General features: G+C 36.3%; 1 protein-coding gene across 1 annotated transcript; it reads left to right on the top strand.

Annotated features, from left to right (window-relative positions):
• The first annotated feature begins 1,373 nt into the window (after positions 1-1,373).
• On the top strand, positions 1,374-2,497 carry LOC127547130 (ubiquitin-conjugating enzyme E2 G1). Its single transcript, XM_051973958.1, has one exon. The coding sequence runs from the start codon at positions 1,497-1,499 to the stop codon at positions 2,007-2,009; it is 513 nt and encodes a 170-aa protein (XP_051829918.1). The 5' UTR covers positions 1,374-1,496; the 3' UTR covers positions 2,010-2,497.
• Positions 2,498-20,103: the final 17,606 nt, after the last annotated feature.

The raw sequence follows: 20,103 nt of genomic DNA, 5'->3' as shown, positions 1-20,103 counted from the left end.
AAAGAACAGTCTACATTACTTTATGCTTTCATAAAGTTCTATAGGATGTGGAGAGGGATATTAAAACTGGAAGATATATTCAAGGGCTAATATGAAGTAACACAGCCTTGGTTAAAGCAGGTACTAGTAGGCTGATGGCACCTGTATACAAATAACTGCAATGGAACTCATAAAATTATTAAATATAACAGAAAGCCTAAAGTACTCAAAGTGATTCAAGAAAAAGAAGAATCACTTCTACTGTGGAAAAGAGGAAAGGCTTCATGTGGGTAGGAAATGGCATCTGCACTGAGCCTTGAAAAACGTAGAAAACGTTCATTAGAAGGGATGGCAGCTGGATATAGAAGTCTGTTTCGTTAATAGAGGTGGGAGAAGGCAGGACAGATCTTTTTAAGAATGCATCCATTTTGTCTGGAGCCGGTAGTACAAAAAGAGAAGTTGCAAAGGTAGGCTGGAACCAGATTCGATGTCTATTGCAAAGCTGAAAAGTTTGTATTTAGCCAGTAGGCAGGTGGGATTTACTGAAAGTTTTCAAATAAAAATTAGTCCTGTTTTCTAGAAAGATTAACTTGGCAGTGGTGTGATGAATGAAATAGAATAAATAGAGACTAAATTCGGGAACATCAGCATGGAAACTACTGTAATAGTTCAGAAAGGAGGTGAGAAAGACCTGAAATAGGACAGTAGTATTTTGCATGGAAAGAGACAGATATAAAAGCTATTCTCAAAACTCAAATAGCTCTATGATCTCATTAATATCTGGTCATTCCTTCCAGTTTGAGATCATAAATTCATCCACGCCTAGCCAAACTGTGTCACTCAATTTGCCACAGGATATAATAAATGCCAAAGGATAATAAAACTAAAGTTGGGAACTTCAGAAGTCTTCCTATCCAAGCCCGTTATTTTACAGATGAGGAAACTGAGGTCAAATGAAGTGCTTTGAATAAAAGTCTCACAGGTATTCGACATCAAGAACTGAATTTGAACACAGATTCCCAGAATCTAGAGACAGTGTTCTGCCTTTTATATTTTTGAGTCCTGGGTTCTTCTCCAAGTGGCCAAAACACCCGCGGCAATTATCTCCTTCCATAGGCTTGGAAAACTCAAGGTCGTCCAGGTCTCATGATGGTGTAAATAAAGCAAGATTTGCTGGAGATTTTCGAAGTGACTGGAGGGAGGAGCTTGGCAGGGACATTTCAAAGTCATGGAAACATCTCAGCTCCCCAAAACGTGGCAGGACCAGATGAGGTGCGGTGCACGAGGATGGGGCGAGGCAGCGAAGGGCGGGGCGGAATGGGAGGGAGGCGGGGCGGAGCGTGCAGCCAGGTGAAGCAGGGCGAGTTCCATCACGCGGCAGCCTGGCGGCCTACCCGCCTCCCCTGACCTTCCTTCGGTCCAGGGCCTCAGTGCTCGGTGTCCCCGCTGGCTAGTCAGCGGGCCCCAGCCCCTGTCTTCCCGACACTCCGCCCTACTGCCCGCAGGCAGGCAGGAGGATGACGGAGCTGCAGTCAGCGCTGCTCCTGAGAAGACAGCTGACAGAGCTCAACAAAAACCCTGTAGAAGGCTTCTCGGCGGGATTAATAGACGGCAATGATCTCTACCGATGGGAGGTGCTCATCATTGGTCCTCCAGACACCCTTTACGAAGGTGGCGTTTTCAAAGCTCATCTCACTTTCCCCAAAGATTATCCACTGCGACCTCCAGAAATGAAATTCATCACCGAAATCTGGCACCCAAATGTTGACAAAAACGGGGACGTGTGCATTTCCATTCTTCACGAACCGGGAGAGGACAAATATGGCTATGAAAAACCCGAAGAACGCTGGCTGCCCATTCACACCGTGGAAACCATCATGATCAGTGTCATTTCTATGTTGGCAGATCCTAACGGAGACTCGCCAGCCAATGTAGACGCTGCCAAAGAATGGAGGGAAGACCGAAATGGAGAATTCAAAAGGAAAGTTGCCCGCTGCGTAAGAAGAAGCCAGGAAACTGCTTTTGAGTGACGTTTGCTTAGCCACCAGTAGCTTCGCTGTTTAGGGTCTCCAGCTGAGAAATACTATTCTCATCTATTGCTGGACTATTGTAGCAACATGCCATACACTGGCAGAGACTTGGCTGCTGTGAAACGTGCCAGTTATCGATGCTTACAAGAGACTAACAAATACCAACTTAAGGACGATTACATATTCTAATTAATTCTAATGAACTGCTTTAACCTTCATGAAGAATTGTTTTAAAAAAAAAAATGTACATTGATACTGTTCATGTACATCCTGAATACATAATGTACCAAATGGTGCTTCTTGTAGTTAGGATAAAACTGTACATTCTAAAGATTTTAGCAGGTTTTCTTTCCCTCTCCCTATTGTTTCTATATCAGTTTAAAGAGACTCTTAAAGCATGTCAGATATAAACCAATTAGGATTAAAGTTGTCCATTTAATTTTCCTTTAAACCATTGACGCTTCATTAAAATCTTTCATTTACTAGAATTTTGTATTTTCTTTGTTTGGAAACATTCTTCTTCACTGTTATATCTTGCTCTGACAGAAAGTTTAATGATAGCTTGAAAGGGATAGTCATCAATAGGTTTCTTCCGTTTTTTGTAATCCAAATGCATGGATCTTTTGGATTGTAGCAAGAGCTCTAGAACTCACTTTTTGCTGCTTCTAAAGTCACCTGGATGAAACTCACCCAAGTTTTTTTCTCTTTTCCTTTGTATTTTGCCTTCCAACACTGAAGAACTGGCAGATGAAAGTGCTGAACAATTGTCAGTGATATTTTAAAGATTGTGGAGAACAGAAGAGGTACTATAGGACTGGAAAAGGGGACATGTCCAGATTTTCAAAAAAGGAAAGAGAATGGACTCTCCAAACTATAGGCCAATGAGCTTGACTTCAATTCCTGGCAAAATTCTAGAATGTATTATTAAAGAAATGGTTAGTGAACATCTCCCAGGATGTGATGGTCAAAAAGAACAAGCATGGCTTCATCAAGAACAGGTTGTGCCAGACTAACCTTATTTCCTTTTTTGACAGTGTATTGACTGATGTATCAGAGGGAAAATGATAAATATTGTTTAACTATATTATAGTAAAGGGTTTGATAATATTTCTTGTGCTTTTATCATGGAAAGGATAGTGAGATATAGATAGTATATTTAGATATATTTGAAACTGATTAAATTATGGGACTAAAAGAGGAACCATTAATGGTGGAATTCCAACTTGGAAGCAGGTCTCCAGGGGAGTACTTGGCCTTGTTTGTTTTTAACATTTTTTATCATTGAATTAAAAACTTAGGTTATATGCTTACAAAATTTGCAGATGGTACAAAACTAGAATGGCTAACATGCTAACAAGATCCAAAAATATCTCGACAGGCAGGAAAATTGAGATGAATTTAATAACATGAAATTTAATAAGGATGAATGTAAAGTTTTACATGCTTGGTTTCAGGAAATTGACTTCATAAGTATAAGATGGGGGAGGTGTTGCTAGCAAAAGATCTAAAGATTTTAGCGGGCAGTAATCTTAATATGAGTTCAAAGTGTGATAATAGTCATAAAAAGCAAATATTATATTGAATTGCATTAAAAGAGGAATAACTTCTAGAAATTGGGATGTGATTGCTCTGATATATACTACCTTAGATCACATCTGGAGTAATATATTCAATACAGCACTTTAGAACATTAAAGAGTGGTTAGAGGAAAGCAACCAAAATGTTGAAGGCCCTTGAGTCCATAGCATATGAATATCAATTTAAAAAAAAGTTAGAAATACTTAATATGGAGAAGTAGAGAAGAGAAAAGTTAGGAGGAACATGATAGCTTTCTTTCAATATGGAAAAGCAGTTAAAGAGACCAGACCTGTTCTCTTTGACCCTAGAGTGGGTGATTACAAAGACAGTTGTTAGGGTTACTATAAGGAAACAATTCACAGTCAATTAGAGCTCTCCCAAAATAGAATGGACTTCCTCAAAAAATAATGGTTTTTTGCTCACTGGATGCCTTCAAATGAAGGTTGGATGACCTACCACTTGTTCGGGATATTTTGGTTGGGAATTCTTTTTTTGTTTGTTTGATTGATTGACTAGGAATAGATGGTGCTAATATCCTTCCAACTGATTGATCAATCCCAATTGATACTGTTCTTACATACACAAGGTCTTTATAATTCAAACCTTTCAAACCAATAAATTCTGTTTATAATTAAAGATAGTTTTCTTCTAATTCCTTTTCTTGTATTCCTTTCTTCATCTTTCCTTCTTTTCTTATCTGCAGCTTTCCTGATCTAATGGACAGGGAAAATGTGATAATTTAAATGAAATTTGATTTTGAAATTATCTTAGGTAATGAATTCTTCTAAAGTAATACAGAGGTAAAATGCATATTTAGCAATAAACTGGAAACACTGGACCAGAGTTCAGGGGGAAATGAAGCTGAAAATAAATATTTGTCATCTATTTGTACAGAAGTGATAAAGCCACGAGAATGAATGAAATTTCTCAGGTAGAGAATACTGAAAGAAAAGGTATAGCTTTAAAGAATGGCCTTCCTTAAGAATAGTCATAGGAAGCAGATTATAGGATTATAGGAGGGTAGGATTTATGGTTAAGAAAAAAACATTAAAGATCATCTAGTGCAACCATCATTTTATTGATATGGAAACTGAGGCTAAATCAGTGAATGACACCAATGATATCTTTGAGAGGTAAAAGGTGATTTAGGAGATTGAAGGAATTCAAGGGAGGAGAAACTTTCAGAACTTTTGGTCAAAATTATTAAGTATTATAGAAAAGTAAAGGAGAATAATATGAGAACAGGAAATATAATAATCATTGATAAGAGTGATGAAAGTGTTATTAGAATGGCAGAGTTAGAAACCAGATTTCTGGAGTTAAAGTTGCATTTGATTGTGAAGAAGTCAAGGCAGAAGTAATAGATTATTTTTCCTATAATAATATCAGACATAGGAGAGTTATAGGATGATAAACTGGAGAAAGATTTAAGAGCAAGGGAATTTATAAAAACAATTTAGGATAAGGACAAATGTGAATGTAAATAATAGGAAGAAATAATTGAGGGAGACTTGGGGTAGAAACAGATATAGAAGATACCTTCTCAGAATTACAATCTCTTTAATGTTAAATCCTGTGTTCTTTTTAAATTATCCTTCTTGAACTTTGTGTGACATTTAACAGTTGACCATCCTATGCCCCAACATATGTTTTTTCTTTTCATGGTTCTCAATACCATCCTTCCAATCTCCCATGTTCACCTCCTTAAAATCATATTCAAGTCCTTTCTCTCCCTTATTCTACATATCCAGGAAGTTAGTAAGTCTTTTTAGTTCTATCTCCACAACATTTCCCATATTCATCCAATCACTGAGCCACTACCATATTTTAGACCAGTGGCATACTGGTAAATGTTTAATGGTTGGCTCTCTGAAAAAAACAAGTACGTACAAAACATACTTTTAATTTTATTCTTCATTATTAACATTTTCTAAGTATAGACATTCAACAAAACAAATCAACAAATCACTGATTTGTAGCATTTGCCAGTTTCCAGGATGTAAATGCTCATATATTTGCTCCATTTAATTGCTAAAATGCTTCACCTAAAACATATTATCATGTAGCTCCCCTGCTGAATAAACTCCAGTTACTCCCTATCCCCCTAAGAAAAATACATAATCCTGTGTTGGGTATTTAAAACTCATCACAGTCTGGCTCCTCTCTACTATTTAAGGTTTATTGCACATTTCCATCTTCCTACAGTTCTTCAATCACATCTTCCTTCTCTGTGTCATTTCATAGGCTATATCCTGCACCTGGAATGCACTCATTCTGTCCTCATTTTTGCCACACAGAATCCCTGGCTTAATTCAAAGTTCAGTGCAACCATCATTAGTTATGGGAAACCTTTCCTAGTCCTTCTAGCTGCTAGTTCCTCCCTCCCACTCCATTACATTGTATTTACTATGTATGACATTTTGTATAATTTATTTATGTACTCAGATTCCTTAATAGAATTAAGCTTATTGAAGGCAAGAACTCTCCTTTTTTCTCCTTTTTATTGTCAACAGCTAGCTGAGTGCCTAAGATATTGGTGATTGATTACTAATTATTAAACACATTAATTTATACCTTTGATGAAATTCAGCACAGGGCAAAGAGTTGTGGGAACTCCTTCTGGTCGGTTTAGTTCCTTTGTAAAAGAATTTATGAACCAATTAAACTGGCAAAAAGAAGTTTATTGTTGGCTCTGAGAAGTCATACTTTGCTAGGAAGACTGACTTCCTCAGTGGTGAGGTCCTGACAGGGAGAGAGATTAAATTCCTAGCAGAGAAATCTTGACAGAAGGATAAAGAGGGGTGTTAACACTGAAAAGAGAGAGTCTCTTCCCAACGGAAGGGGGTCCTTGCAGGCAGCCATGCCAAGGCGAGAGAGGGGTTCCTTAACAAGGTATTGTCCTGCTTTGGCCCTCTGCAAGGTCCTGTTAGGGAAATGAAAGGCAAACCCTGAGAAGAGAGTGTCTTCTCAGTGGGCAGGAGGTGCTCACAGGCATCTATGCTAAGGAAAGGTCCCTTGACCTAGCATGATTCCTGCCTTGGCCTCTGCAAGGAAGTGCCCCAATTTACCCCTTTTATAATTTGAAACTTTGGCTAGGGGCTGGAGGTAGTTTGAGTTGAAATCAGACCAAGATCTTTGAATTGAAGAAATTTTCCTATTGAATGCTTAGTCCTGGACTAATCTCCAACTCAATAGAGGTCCACAAGAATGTAGATCTCCAGCTCTAATAAGCAGGAGTGTCCTGGACTCAATTAAATACCACCAAGATAACAGAATGAAACCACTTTATCTTGATTCCCTGAGGAGGGTCTCTCTCAGGGGCAAGAGTTTCAAGGAGTTCAAAGAGAGTTTTTCAAGAGTTCCCCCCAAAGTCAGATACTTCAGGGTCCCCTCATCATTTTGCCATTTAAAAACTTCCAACCTCTTATTCTAGCTTACTTTCTCAGGTCTTTGACATTGCCCCTCTTAATTCCTTCTCTATTCCAGACAAAATGCCACATTTACTGTCCTCAAAGCTGATACTCTATCTCATTCTTCTATGCCTTTAGATAAGTTGTCCCCCCATGACTTTTATAAATTCCTCCTCACCCTGTCTCTTAGAATAGGAAGCCTGAGAGAGAGTTTGGCATATTAAATAAACTTGGACTTGGACAAAGGAATATTTGAATTGAAATTCCATTTTGGATGCTTAATAGCTGGCCCTAGGCAAGTAAACTTACCTTTCTGTGCCTTAATTTCCTAATATGTAAAATGCAAATTATAATAGCACCTACCTTTAGTGTTGTGAGGTTCAAATGAGTTAATATATGGAAATTCTTTGCAGACCCTAAAAAGTGTTCTATAAATTCTAATATTGCTATTAATGGATTCATTCATTTCTTTCAATGCTCATCTGGAGCTACTTCATACAGAAAACCTTTTCAGATTTCTTATTTGGTAGTACTTTCCTTTTCCTCAAATTATCTTGTATAAAGGCAAGAAAAGGTCTTTTTTTTTTATCCATGGCACTTAACATAATACCTTGGAAATTATGAAACTTAATGAACAAAAATGATCATAATTATAGCTAGTTTGTTAAATACTTTGTATATTTGATCTCATTCGAGACTCACAACTATGTAAAGTGGGTATTATTATTATTATTATAGACTCACACAACTAATAAGTGTCTGAGTCAGTATTTGAACTACATTTTTTCTAACTCTATCCATTATCCCAATAAAAAAAAAAAAGGTGCTGAAGGAGACTTGAGAAATGGGGGATAATATACATGAGGACTTCTCTCATCTTTATATACTAGAGAATAAGAGGAAAGGAAAAGAGGAGTCTCAATTTTTTAAGTCTTGGAAAAGATTAGTGTAGGAGTTCATTTCAGAAAGCTTTAATTTTCTCAATAAATTCTCTGGAGAGGGAAAAGAGGAGACTCAAGTTTTTAGGTCTTGGAAAGGATTGGTGAATGAATTCATTGGAGATAGCTTTAATTTTCTCAATACATTCTCTGGTTGTTGCCCAACTAAAGTAAATGGAAGAGGAAATATTTTGTAGCTTGAAGATTGAGGAGCAAGTTTGAAACAGCCTGAAAATGAAAAAGAAAAGTTTATCAAAGTAGTGGTGACCTAGTTTGTGTTGGATACATTTTTGGTGCATTTAATCAGCACATTTTCTTGTCTTGCTCAGCAGAAATGTGAAAGGGGGATGAATAGAAAAGAAACTTTGGATGATCGAGATATTGAGAGATTCAAGCCTGGAGGAAAGTTGCATTACTGAAATGTGTTGTTATTATTCAGTTGTTTCAGCCATGTACCACTACTTATGACCCCATTTGGAGTTTTATTGGCAAAGATACTGCAGTGGTTTACCTCTTCCTCCTTCAGCTCATTTTATAGATGAAGAAACTGAGGCAAACAGGTATAAGGTTCTTATCCAGAATCACACTGCTACAAAATTGAATCTTCCTAACTCCAGGTCCAGCACTCTATTCATTGTGTGACAAGTAGATAAATACAAAAAGTAGCATTGTGAAGGCTGAGAAAGATAGTCCCAACAAGAATGATGGCCTGGGAAAGAAGGAATTGATTAAGGATATAGGAGTTATGATTTTAGGAAAAGAAATTATGTAATAAATTGATTGAAAAAAGGTGAAAGATGTGGATTTGAACTGGAAAATCTCAGCAGTTGAATAGTTTTAAGTGATGCTGAAGTGTAGGCTGCCGCAGATAGTGGGGGAATTCTGAATGAAGTATAAGACCCTTCAGCCCAGAGGAAACCTGCTAACAATATCTGCTTTGGCTCCCCATTTTTTCCTTTAGTGTTCTCACCTCCCTTTGGTGCTCTCACCTTTCCTGAGAAGTCAGGAGGGCATGACCACCTATGTTATACTTGAAACAAGGATACTTAGAACAAGGTGGAATTAATGAGATGATGATGATCTTGTTTACATATACTTAGTAGTTCTCTAGTTCACACATATTCAGTATGCTGTAATGATGTAATTGTAACAAGGTATATAAGAACTAGGGAAGGCAGTTTAATAAAAGTCAGATTGTCAGGCTGTCAGACTGCTGGAGGAGACTGGGTCAGACTGAGACTGGTTCAGACTATGACAAACACTGTAAGAGTTTGGACTCTTTTCTTGTCCATTCTTGTGATGTCTATCCTGCTGAGACCAAGGCCCTTCTGGAGGACCTCTAGAAAGTTAGCCCGAACATTACACTGAAGTCTAGGGTATGACCTTAGTCAGTGGCAGAGAATATGCTACAAGTCTAGATTTAAAATTAGAAATCATGATTCAAAATTTTATTTTACAATGAGGTGCTATGGTCTAACAGGTTAAAGAATGTGTTCAGGGTCATATTTATTTTTAGGAGCAGAACCAATATTTGAATTCAGACCCTCTGACTCTCACTGTAATTTTGAAGAGTTTTAGAAGAAACTGATAGACCAAGGTGTTAGAAGGATCATCAGCATGGATCTAGATGTTGCCTAGAATAATGACAATAGTTATTGAAACAAGTATTATTTGAACAGAAAAATGAAACAATCATATTTGTATAAAAGAAGAGTCACTACTAGAGGGACGAATTGTAATTGTGCAAGAATGAAAATGGGGAGACTAGCTAAACATTTATTGTAACAGTTTGAGAAGTATAGTGAAACTAGAGAGAAAAGAAATGATGAGAAAAATGTTGTATAAGACTCAACTGGAAATTTTAGAAATTATAAATATCATGAAGGTAAAGATTATGTTTTATGTATTTTTGTATCCTCTAAATTCTCATCATTAGCGATCTGTACAATACGATGCTTTCAATAAATATTTGTTGAACAAAATGAAAGATTATTTGTTTTCAATTCACATGCTTTTATAATGATTTCTTGGAAATTTTGTACATTTGAAAACAAACTTTAAATTACCTCATGTGGTTTAGTAATAGTGTTTGTCAGAGCCTTGTCTTTTAAAAAAAAGTTTAATTGATTCTTATTTTTGCATTACAGTTACTTGTGAAAATAGCCTTTGGTGCAATACCAAATAATAATAATAATAATATAGTAATCATGCCAAAAATGCATATTGCAGTCCAGAAGAATTACTAGGAACTAGAAAGCAGTTTGTTAGAAATTGTGCTTAGACCAATATTTTATATAAAAGGATGAGCTTTAAATGAACAAATGACCAGAATATAAAAGCCACCTCTTTTAAAAATAGTCACATTATAAAAATAAAATAAAAGAGGACAGGTGGGAATACCCTTTATATCTCTTAATTGGGGGAAATTTTTAAAATAAAATTTTATTGCTGTCTTTTATTTTTACATCACCTACATTTCCCATCTCAAGAGTCATCCTGTATAAGAAAGGATTTTTAAAAAGAAGAAAAGAGCAAACATAGCTATATTAAACTCTTATATTAACATTTTTTATCCATATACTTCCCCAACACCACAATTCTACAAAGAAGGCAATAAATGCTTTCTCATATTTGTTCTTTGTAGCCAGGTTTAGTCATTATAATTTTACAATGGTTTTGATTGGTTTTAACTTTTTTTTTAATTGCTTTCTTGTAATCATTGTGAATATTGTTTTCCTGGTTTGACTTACTTTACAACAGTATGTGTCTTTCCTTGTTTCTCAATATTCATCATAAACATTGTTAAAGAACAGTAATATTTGATTACATTCATGTGCCACAATGTTTTTGTCATTCCTAATCAATGTCCATTTACTGTTTCTAGTTATTTGCTACTAGAAAAGGGGCTATTAGATATATTTTGGTGAACTTAGGTCATTTTCTTTAAATATTAACCATTTTGTCCATATCTTCAGGATATTTGAATCAAAAGGCATGACATTTTACTTGTGGTTCAACATAAGTCTAAATTTCCTTCAAAAATAGTTGTATTAATTCATCCCTCCTCCAAAAAAACATATTGGCATTTCTGTCCTCCTCTAAATGTTACTCTCCAATTTTAAATATTCACATATTCTGTCATTGTTGCTAATTTATTGGGTAAAACTTTTAGTTATTCTGATTTGCATTTTTTCTTATTATTAGTGATTGGGCATAGTCTTTCACGTTGTTAATACTTTGTAATTTTTCTTTTGAGAATTACTTGTTCTTAATCTTTGATCTTCATATATGTGTGTGTGTGTGTGTGTGTGTGTATGCATATACATATGTATGTGTTTATAGCCTATGTCTTAGATATCACAGCCTTATCAGAGATATTAATGTAAAGCAATATTTCTCAGTTGATCAGTTATCTTCTTATCTAAGTTACATTAATTTTGTCCAAATAAAAGCTTTTCGATTTCATAGAATCAAAATTATATTTTTGTAATCACTTGTAATCACTTCTAGTCCTTATTTGATTAATAATTTACCGTCTACTCATGGCTATGAAAAGTGCCTGATTTGCTTCTCTTCTACTTTTCTTTATGATAATCTCCTTAATATTCCATTTGTATATTTAACTTGAATTTATTATAGTACATAGTGTAAGTTGTTGTTCTTTCTATTAGATTGTTTTCTAGTTTTTTCAACAATTCTTGTCAAATAATTTATGTTTTGGAGTATTTGAGTAACATTTATATTTACTAATTTGATATGACACTAAATCTGTAAATTTACTGTAATTGTATTATCATTGTAATTATATTGGTAAGGATCAGTCATGAGCACTGAGTGTCCATGCAATTATATCAGTTATTTTTTATTTCCTCAAAGAACACTTTATAATTGTTATCTATACAGATACTGAGTGTATTTTGGTGGACTGAATCTCAGATATTTATGCATTTTTAAATTTATTTTATAAGGGAATTTCCACTCCATTTTTCATGCCAAATTTTATTATTTACTATAGGAATTATGTTGAATTTTTGTGGAATTATTTTATAAATGCTACTTTATTGACATTTTTACTGATTTCTTCATATTTAAACTATTATGTAATCAGCAAATTTAGATAGTTTTTTTATCTGTGTTTATTCCTTTAGTTTTTCTTTTTTACCTTATTGTTATTGGTAGTATTTTTTGAATTATTGCAAATAACAGTAGGGTAAATGGAATTACCTTGTTTTACTCACATTTATTGAGAAAGAATTTAGTGTTTCTCTAGTGTATAAAAATCTTGGTTTTAATTTTAGATAAAAACTTTCTACTCTATTAAAAAAGATATTTCTATGCTTATGCCTCCTAGTATTTTGTTTTGTTTTCTTTTAAACATAAATGATTGATATATTTTTTCAACAGCTCCCTCTTTTCACAATATTTATAAATATATTATCATGTAGTTTTGGATGATTTTGTTTTTAATATGATTATGTTAATTTTTCCTAATTCTGAACCATCACTTTATCCTTAGTAGAAATCCAACCTGATCATAATGAATGAGTTGATTTTTTTTTTGATACATTGTTGGTCTTTTTTGTGAGTATTTTGTTTAAAATCTTTAAATCAGTATTGATTAATGATATTGATTTATTATTACTTCTTTCTCATAAGAGAAGTTGGGAAGAATGCTGTGGGTTTTTGTTACAAATTATGAGAATATTTTGTGTTATATAAATATTAACTACCCTTCAAACGTTTGATAGAATTCTGCAAATCCCAAACCAGGAAAAGTCAGCTTTTTTATAAGCAATGAATCCTCCACCTTATAAGAGCATGTTTTCTTCTGTTCTTTCCTATTTGGTAGTTTCTTCATGTCTGGTTAAATTTTCTTTTCTGAATTTTAAATTATAAGCTTTGATATTTGGAGTTCTGATAATTTTAATATTTTATAATTTTGTAGATGATCCTCTATTTCTTTTTAATTTATAGTTTTGTTCTTATATAACTATGCATAGTAGGTTCTAATAATTATTTTTATTTCTTCTCTGTACTTTTTAAATTTTTAAAAATTTTGTTCATTAGATTTTTGTATTTTTTTAAGCAGGTTGGCCAAAAGGTTATTAATTTTGTTAGTCTTTTCAAAGAAACACTTTCAGTTTGTTTTAATTCCCAAATTTTTAAATTTCTAATTTTTTTCTCCTCTAATGTTCAAGATTTCATTTTTTACTCTCATTTTGAGTTTATTCATTTATATTCAGTTCATTAATAAACTGTTTTAATTCTCTCTTCTGTTTTAATTCATTTTTAAGGAATTTAATTTTCCCTCTGAGATCTCCTTTAGCTGAAAAAAAAAGAATCATTGGTATGGTCTCTCATAATAATTTTTACTTACACAATTATTAATTATTTCTATGATTTGTACTTTGAACCATTCATTTTCAGGATTTTAAAATTAAACTTGAATTTATATCTTTGTCTTGTGTGGGATAGGTGCTAGATTCCCTTTCCCAAATTAACTAATCAAATTTATCTTCAGGTACAAAGAGGAAGCATTTATTAAGTAAGTCCCTCCAGGGAGAGGCCCAGACACACACCTGAGAGCCATCCCAGCTCCTGCTATGTGCTCCATAGCTTCCAAGTTGTCGGAGGATTTAAATAGCAAAAGACTCAAGCCTTCTTATTGGATAGACTAAAAAGATGTAACCATTCTTGATCAATGGTCACCAATGTTGTCTGCTTCCCAGAGGTCATGTCACTTCCTGAGGGTCTGACTTTTAGAGACTATATGACTCCCTGCAACCAGGGGTTCCCTGCTTTGGGATAGGGATCATGTGATAGTCTCAAACTGAGAAAACTTCATCCAGTCAATCCCATTCAATCTTGCTTGTACTTTTCATATTAATTATTTTATTGCTAATTATATAAAATTTATAAATGTTGCATTAATAATTGTTACTATTTGTATTTTGCATTTTTGTATAATTTCTCTGTGCTTAAGTATGTGGTCTCCTTCTTCATGTGAATCTAGGTTACATGTACATATTTTTAAATTTCCAATAATAAAATGCCATATTGTTTTTAGCTGTAAGCTCTTCAACAGATTGTTCAATTTTTAATTTTTTGTTTTCTATTTCATTAGATTTGTCCAAACTTGAGACTATCTCCTACAATTATTTTTTTATATCATCAATATGTATATGTATATATGTGTATATATATATATATATATGTATATATATATATATGTTTATTATTGATAACATGGTTTAAAAAATGCTAAAAACCATGGGAAAAAATACACAGCTTTGTTTCACTCCATTGGTGACTGGGAAAGCTGAGAGCATTGTCCATTATCCAGAAATCAGGCAAATATGCTGCTGTGAAATTGATGAACTTTTCTGGGCAACAAAATTTTGACATAACTTTCCACAAGTGCTTGTTATTGACAGAGGCATTGATCACATCTACAAATGTCCTATACAGATCTCCTTTCTGCTCCTGAAATTTCTCCTGGAGTTGTCAGGCAATAAACACCACATCAGAGATCCCATGGCTCTTTTTGAAGTCACATTGACTCTCAGGTAGATGACTGTCTTCAAGATGAAGGGACAGCCTATAAAGGAGTATTCTGGGAAGAATCTTATCAGTAATGACTAAGAGAGAGACCCCTCTGTAATTGTCACAGAAAAATATATTTCCTTTATCTTTATAGAGACGAACAATGGAAATATCCTTGAACTCCTGGCAGATAATCTCCTTTGGTCATAGAAACAGGAAAATATCAGTCAGCTTTTGTATGAGCAAGAAATCCCTCCTCTTGTAATTCACAGATGGAATAGAAATAGTATTAGGTGCTTTGTCACATAAAAGAAACCTAATGGCATAGAAAATGTCTTTAGGGCATCAAGGTCAGCTATGGCATTGAAAATAAATTCTTCAATTTTCAAAGGATATAAGTTAAGGGTTAGCTAAGATAAGGGAGGGTTAATGCATGATTTTTTATTTGCAAATGAGTATGTATTCAATATAGCTTTTGAAGCTGAGATGCAATAAAGTATGGATTGGGTGCTGCTTGTGTTAATTTTGACTTAACAATTACTACCAAGAAAACACAGTTGCTCCATTAATCACACTATCTATATGTGGACCCATTGATTAGAGGAAATTAAGAAGTTTTGAACTTAGGACAAATTCACTTATCTTGGCAGCATACTTTCCAGGTATGTGTGCATTGAAAATGAAATTGATATATGCATTGTCAGGGCTAGCCAATTGTTTGGGAAGCTCTGTAGGAAAGTATAAGAAAGATATTAGACTGACTACCAAACTGAAGATCTATAGAGCCCTTGTGATGACCTCATTGTTGCATGCCTATGAAATCTAGTCAAGTATCTGATATCTTATCCTGTTCAATGATCTTCAGAATCTTAATGGAAGTGGTTTGGTTTCCTGATATCAAATACCAAACTGAATTGTTTCCTGTAATGGGCTGAGGCTTGAGTTGATGCACTGAGGTCCCAAGCACATGAGGTTAAATAGTAATTGGACCATACTCTATTAATATATATGCTTGGAGAAAGAATGGCCCCCACCCACTCTTTGTGCAAGTCCTGATGTGTTGTATAGGAAATGATGATTTTGGTGGGTGGAGGCAGGAGAGTGGAAAAGGAAGGGGAGGAGATGACTGCTTGCATTTGCTAGTGCTACGGCTTTTCAGCTCAGATCCCCCTCTGTTAGCTGGCCTCCTGTTGCAGCTGCCCATATTGCTATCGCAATCTTTCTTGCCCATATTGCTATCGCAATCCTTATTCATCTCTTCACTTCAGTAAAGATTGAAAATTTTTCCCTTAACCTGAATTCCTGACTCCGGCTGATTTTAAATACACAGTCATTACAATTGGCGCCCAAGCATGGGAACCAAGGACCCTACTTTCACTGAAGAAGTCTCCAGTGACCAGGAACTGAGTGAGTACAACCTTTTTTGGCTGAAATGGGACAGATCCTAGCTAAAGATTCTCCATCCCCCACCCCAACCTCCCACCCCCAGCCCCACCCAGGAGTGGTGCTATAGAAAGCCTGCTTAAGCTGATAGAAGATCAAGGGCTACTTATAACTTGGGAACAGGCAGCCAGACTTCTGGTACATTAAAATGCACCTCCCCTTGGTTCTTAGAGGAAGAGCAAATCTCTAAAAAACTGGGCATTGGTTGGTCAACAGCTCTCGGCATATTACAATGAAAACGGTCCTCATTCAATTTCCATCGAGGCATTCTACAATATGATACAGTTGGCCTTAAGATACTGTATAAGTTCTAGGAGAAAAGGAAAAAACTCTAGGAATAGCCAAAGGGGGAAGCCTGAGATAAAGGAAGAAGACAAAGAACAGATTAATGGCCATATCCCCACAGGGCAGGGAGACTTAAGTGAGGCTCAAGGGTGTGGTGAATCTGAGGCAGCTTCAGCCCCACCTAAGGAGCAGGTAATTGACTCTCCTCCATCAGCTCCACCTCCGGGATAGAGGGAGGAGGGGTAGTGGGGGGGGGGGGGGGAGGCAGTGACAGCACCAGCACCTCCCTCCCAGCATCTAGCCGCTCCTGTGACTAGATTGCAAAAGGGACTAATTAAGGCCAAAGAAGAAGGGAGAAATGTATCAGAATTTCAACACCACATTTTTCCAGTTATTCAACAGTTTAATTCTTCAGGTCAAGAAAGTAGAAGATACTCTCCTTTTGATATAGAAATCCTCAAAGACCTGAAAAAGGCTTGCATTCTTTAAGGGGCTACATCAGTTTATGTTAAGATGTTATTACAGAATTTGGCTTTTGAAATCTTGACTCCTAATGACTGGAAATCTATAGCAAAGATATGCCTAGAACCTGGACAAAACTACTTGTGGCTTTCTGAATATAGTGAGCTCTGTAGGATACAAGCCCAACAAAATAGTCAAAGTGGAGTTCATGCTGCAATCACCTGTGACCTACTAACAGGTGTAGGTCCTTATGCAGATGTCGCAGTACAGATTAATTATTCTACAGCAGCATATGAGCAAATTGCTGCTAATGCTATCAAAGCGTGGGCTTCCCTCCACAATAAAGACGACAAGGGGAGGGGCCTTCACAAAAATAACACAAGGGCCAAATGAACCCTTTGCTGACTTTGTGGGACACTTGCAGACAGCTATCACAAGAACAAATGGAGAAAATGCAATAACAGACATTTTAATAAGGCAGCTTGCTAAGGAAAATGCTAATGAGATTTGCAGAAGAATTATACTAGGACTGTGCAAGGATGCTCCTTTAGAGGAGCTCATAAGATGCTGTGCCACAGTGGGCACAGATGCCTTTTATAGCCAGGCTATGATGCAGACTTCCCAAAATCCAAACATGGGAAGACAGAGTCCCTCCTGGAAAGGGACTTCCAGAGAGACTCGTAGATGCTTTCAGTGTGGTAAAGTAGGACATCTGAAAGCTCAATGTTGGTATAGAGACAGAATGAGAAAACAAGGTAGGAGAACAAGACCCAATACCCCATGTCCAAAATGCAACAGAGGCTTCCATTGGGCCTCAGAATGTAGACAGATTCAGGGAAACGGGATGAGGGGCCCAGCCCCAGGGCCCAAGGCAAAAAACACTTGGGGCATGATGGCAGCCAATGGTGCACCCAGAGAGTGCCTACATGTTCAGTACCCAGACATGACCAATCAACCAGAAAGCCATATGATGGGAGAAGGGGATTACACAGTCAACCAGCCAGGAAGCAACCTGATGGCAGGAAGGAATTACAATTGGGGAGAATAGAGCTGTATGCAGCTGGGACAACTGAGATACCCCCTGGAGAGGTGAAATCTGCTCCTCTCCAGCCTGTGGATCCCTTACCTCCAGGCACAGTAGGCTTGACCATTTCACCTCCTTTTTGTATGTACCAAACAGTGTCCATCCACACACTGATGTGGGAAACTGGGGAATGTGTAGATAATATCTCAGGTACAGGTAGACAGGTGTGACTTATCACCCAGGAGAAGTAGTAGTATCAGATTTACTCATACAGAATCCTAATAAGCAACCTGGTGATAGTCACCCAGATTCTGACTCCAGACCACAAAATCCAGAAATATACTGGACAGCAGCTGTAACAGCTGACCAACCTATGCTCACGATCTATATAAATGGCATACAATTAGAAGGATTGGTAGACACAGGTGCAGATTGTACAGTCATTAGAGGTGCCAATTGGCCCAGTCACTGGTCAAAGATTAAAGCAGACACCTACATGTGTCTGGAGTAGGAGGATCAATAGCAGCTGAAGTTAGTGCTGCCCCTATGAGATGGACTTTTGAAGGCAAAACAGGAGTTTTTACTCCTTTTATAGTTGAAAAAATCCCCATCAATCTGTGGGGAAGAGACGTTTTACAACAATTAGGGTTAAAAATGAGTACTTCAGTTTTTTAAGCAGGGCTGCTGTTGAAGGCCTGCCAACACTTTCACCTGTTCCTGTCCAATGGAAAACTGATACACCAGTGTGGATAGAACAGTGGCCCTTAGGTAGCGATAAAATCCAGGCCTTATTAGATATAGTACAGGAGCAGCTTGAACAAGGGCATTTACAACCTTCTCTAAGTCCTTGGAATTCCCCAGTGTTCATTGTAAAAAAGAAATCTGGAAAATGGAGGATGCTCACTGATTTAAGAAAAGTGAATGAACAGATAGAAACTATGGGAACTCTTCAGCCTGGACTTCCATCTCCTACTCAATTGCCTAGAGAGTGGCCTCTTTGGGTCATCGATATTAAGGATTGTTTCTATTTTATCCCTCTGGATAAGGAGGATATGAAAAGATTTGCCTTTTCACTGCCCAGCGTTAACTTAGCTGAGCCTTATAAAAGATATGAATGAACAGTTTTGCCACAGGGAATGAAAAACAGTCCCACTATGTGTCAAATGTATGTCGCTGCTGCTTTTGCTCCAATAAGAAAAGCATTTCCAATAGTTATGCTATTACATTATATGGATGATATATTGGGATGTGCACCTGAGGACCAAATGCTAGAAACATGTCTACAAAAGACCATAGAAACACTAAGATACTACAAATTATACATAGCTGAAGAGAAAATTCAAAGACATGCTCCTTTTCAATATTTAGGATATGAAGTTTACCCTAAGGTGCTTACAGTACAAAAACTGTCCTTAAGAACAGAGAAGCTTAACACCTTAAATGATTTTCAGAAATTGATAGGAGATATCCCATGGATGCGACCAGTGTTAGGCTTGACTACCTATCAGTTACAACCATTATATGACTTTTTAAGGGGAGACAGTGCTTTAAATTCACCACGCCAGCTTACAAAAGAAGCTCAAGAGACTTTGAGAGAAGTTGAACTGGCTTTATCCAATGTGGTTGAAAGAGTCACTCAAAAACCCTTGGAAATATCAGTTTTTGCCACACAAGAGGCACCCACAGCAGTCCTTCATCAAGGAGACAGTGTGATAGAGTGGGTGAACCTCCCGGCACAACCAGAACAAAGCCTTACTCCTTACCCAGTGCTTGTGGCTAGAATTTTGTTAAAGGCCATTAAACAAGCAGTACAATTATCTGGGGCAAGACCTGATAAGATATACACCTTTTACACCAATACACAAATTAATCTGTGTTGTGAGACCATCCCAGAGTGGCAAATTTTATTAGCCATGGCTCCAAATTTTACACATGGGTCTCCATTAAAGATAACCAGACTTTTACATAATTGGCGATGGATTCTTGAAGAAAAAGTTTCTAAAGTTCCTCTTAAAGGACCAACTATCTTTACAGATGCGTTCAAACACAATATTTGTGCTGTATACTCTCATGACTTAACTATAAAGAGAGTAGTCAGAACTCCTTTTCAGTCCACTCAGCAGAATGAATTATATGCAATCATGTTAGCGCTCACTTATTACCCAGGAGACATAAATATAACATCTGATTCAGCCTATTCAGTAGGTGTGGTACAAAGAGTTGCCACAGCCCAAATAAAATTTGCAGCTTCTAATATATATTAGCTCTTTAAGGAACTTCAGGAGCAAGTGAGAAAACATCTAGGTAAGATTTATATCTTGCATGTCCACTCACATAGTGGACTCCTAGGTCCTATTTTTGATGGGAAGTCAAAGGCAGACAGCCTTTTAACTATGTTAGCCAGTACGCCT

Source organism: Antechinus flavipes, chromosome 2 (assembly GCF_016432865.1).
Source record: "Antechinus flavipes isolate AdamAnt ecotype Samford, QLD, Australia chromosome 2, AdamAnt_v2, whole genome shotgun sequence".
Taxonomy (NCBI): Eukaryota; Metazoa; Chordata; class Mammalia; order Dasyuromorphia; family Dasyuridae; genus Antechinus; species Antechinus flavipes.
The sequence above is the reverse complement of the archived record's forward strand: the minus strand, read 5'-3'. Positions and strand labels throughout refer to the sequence as shown.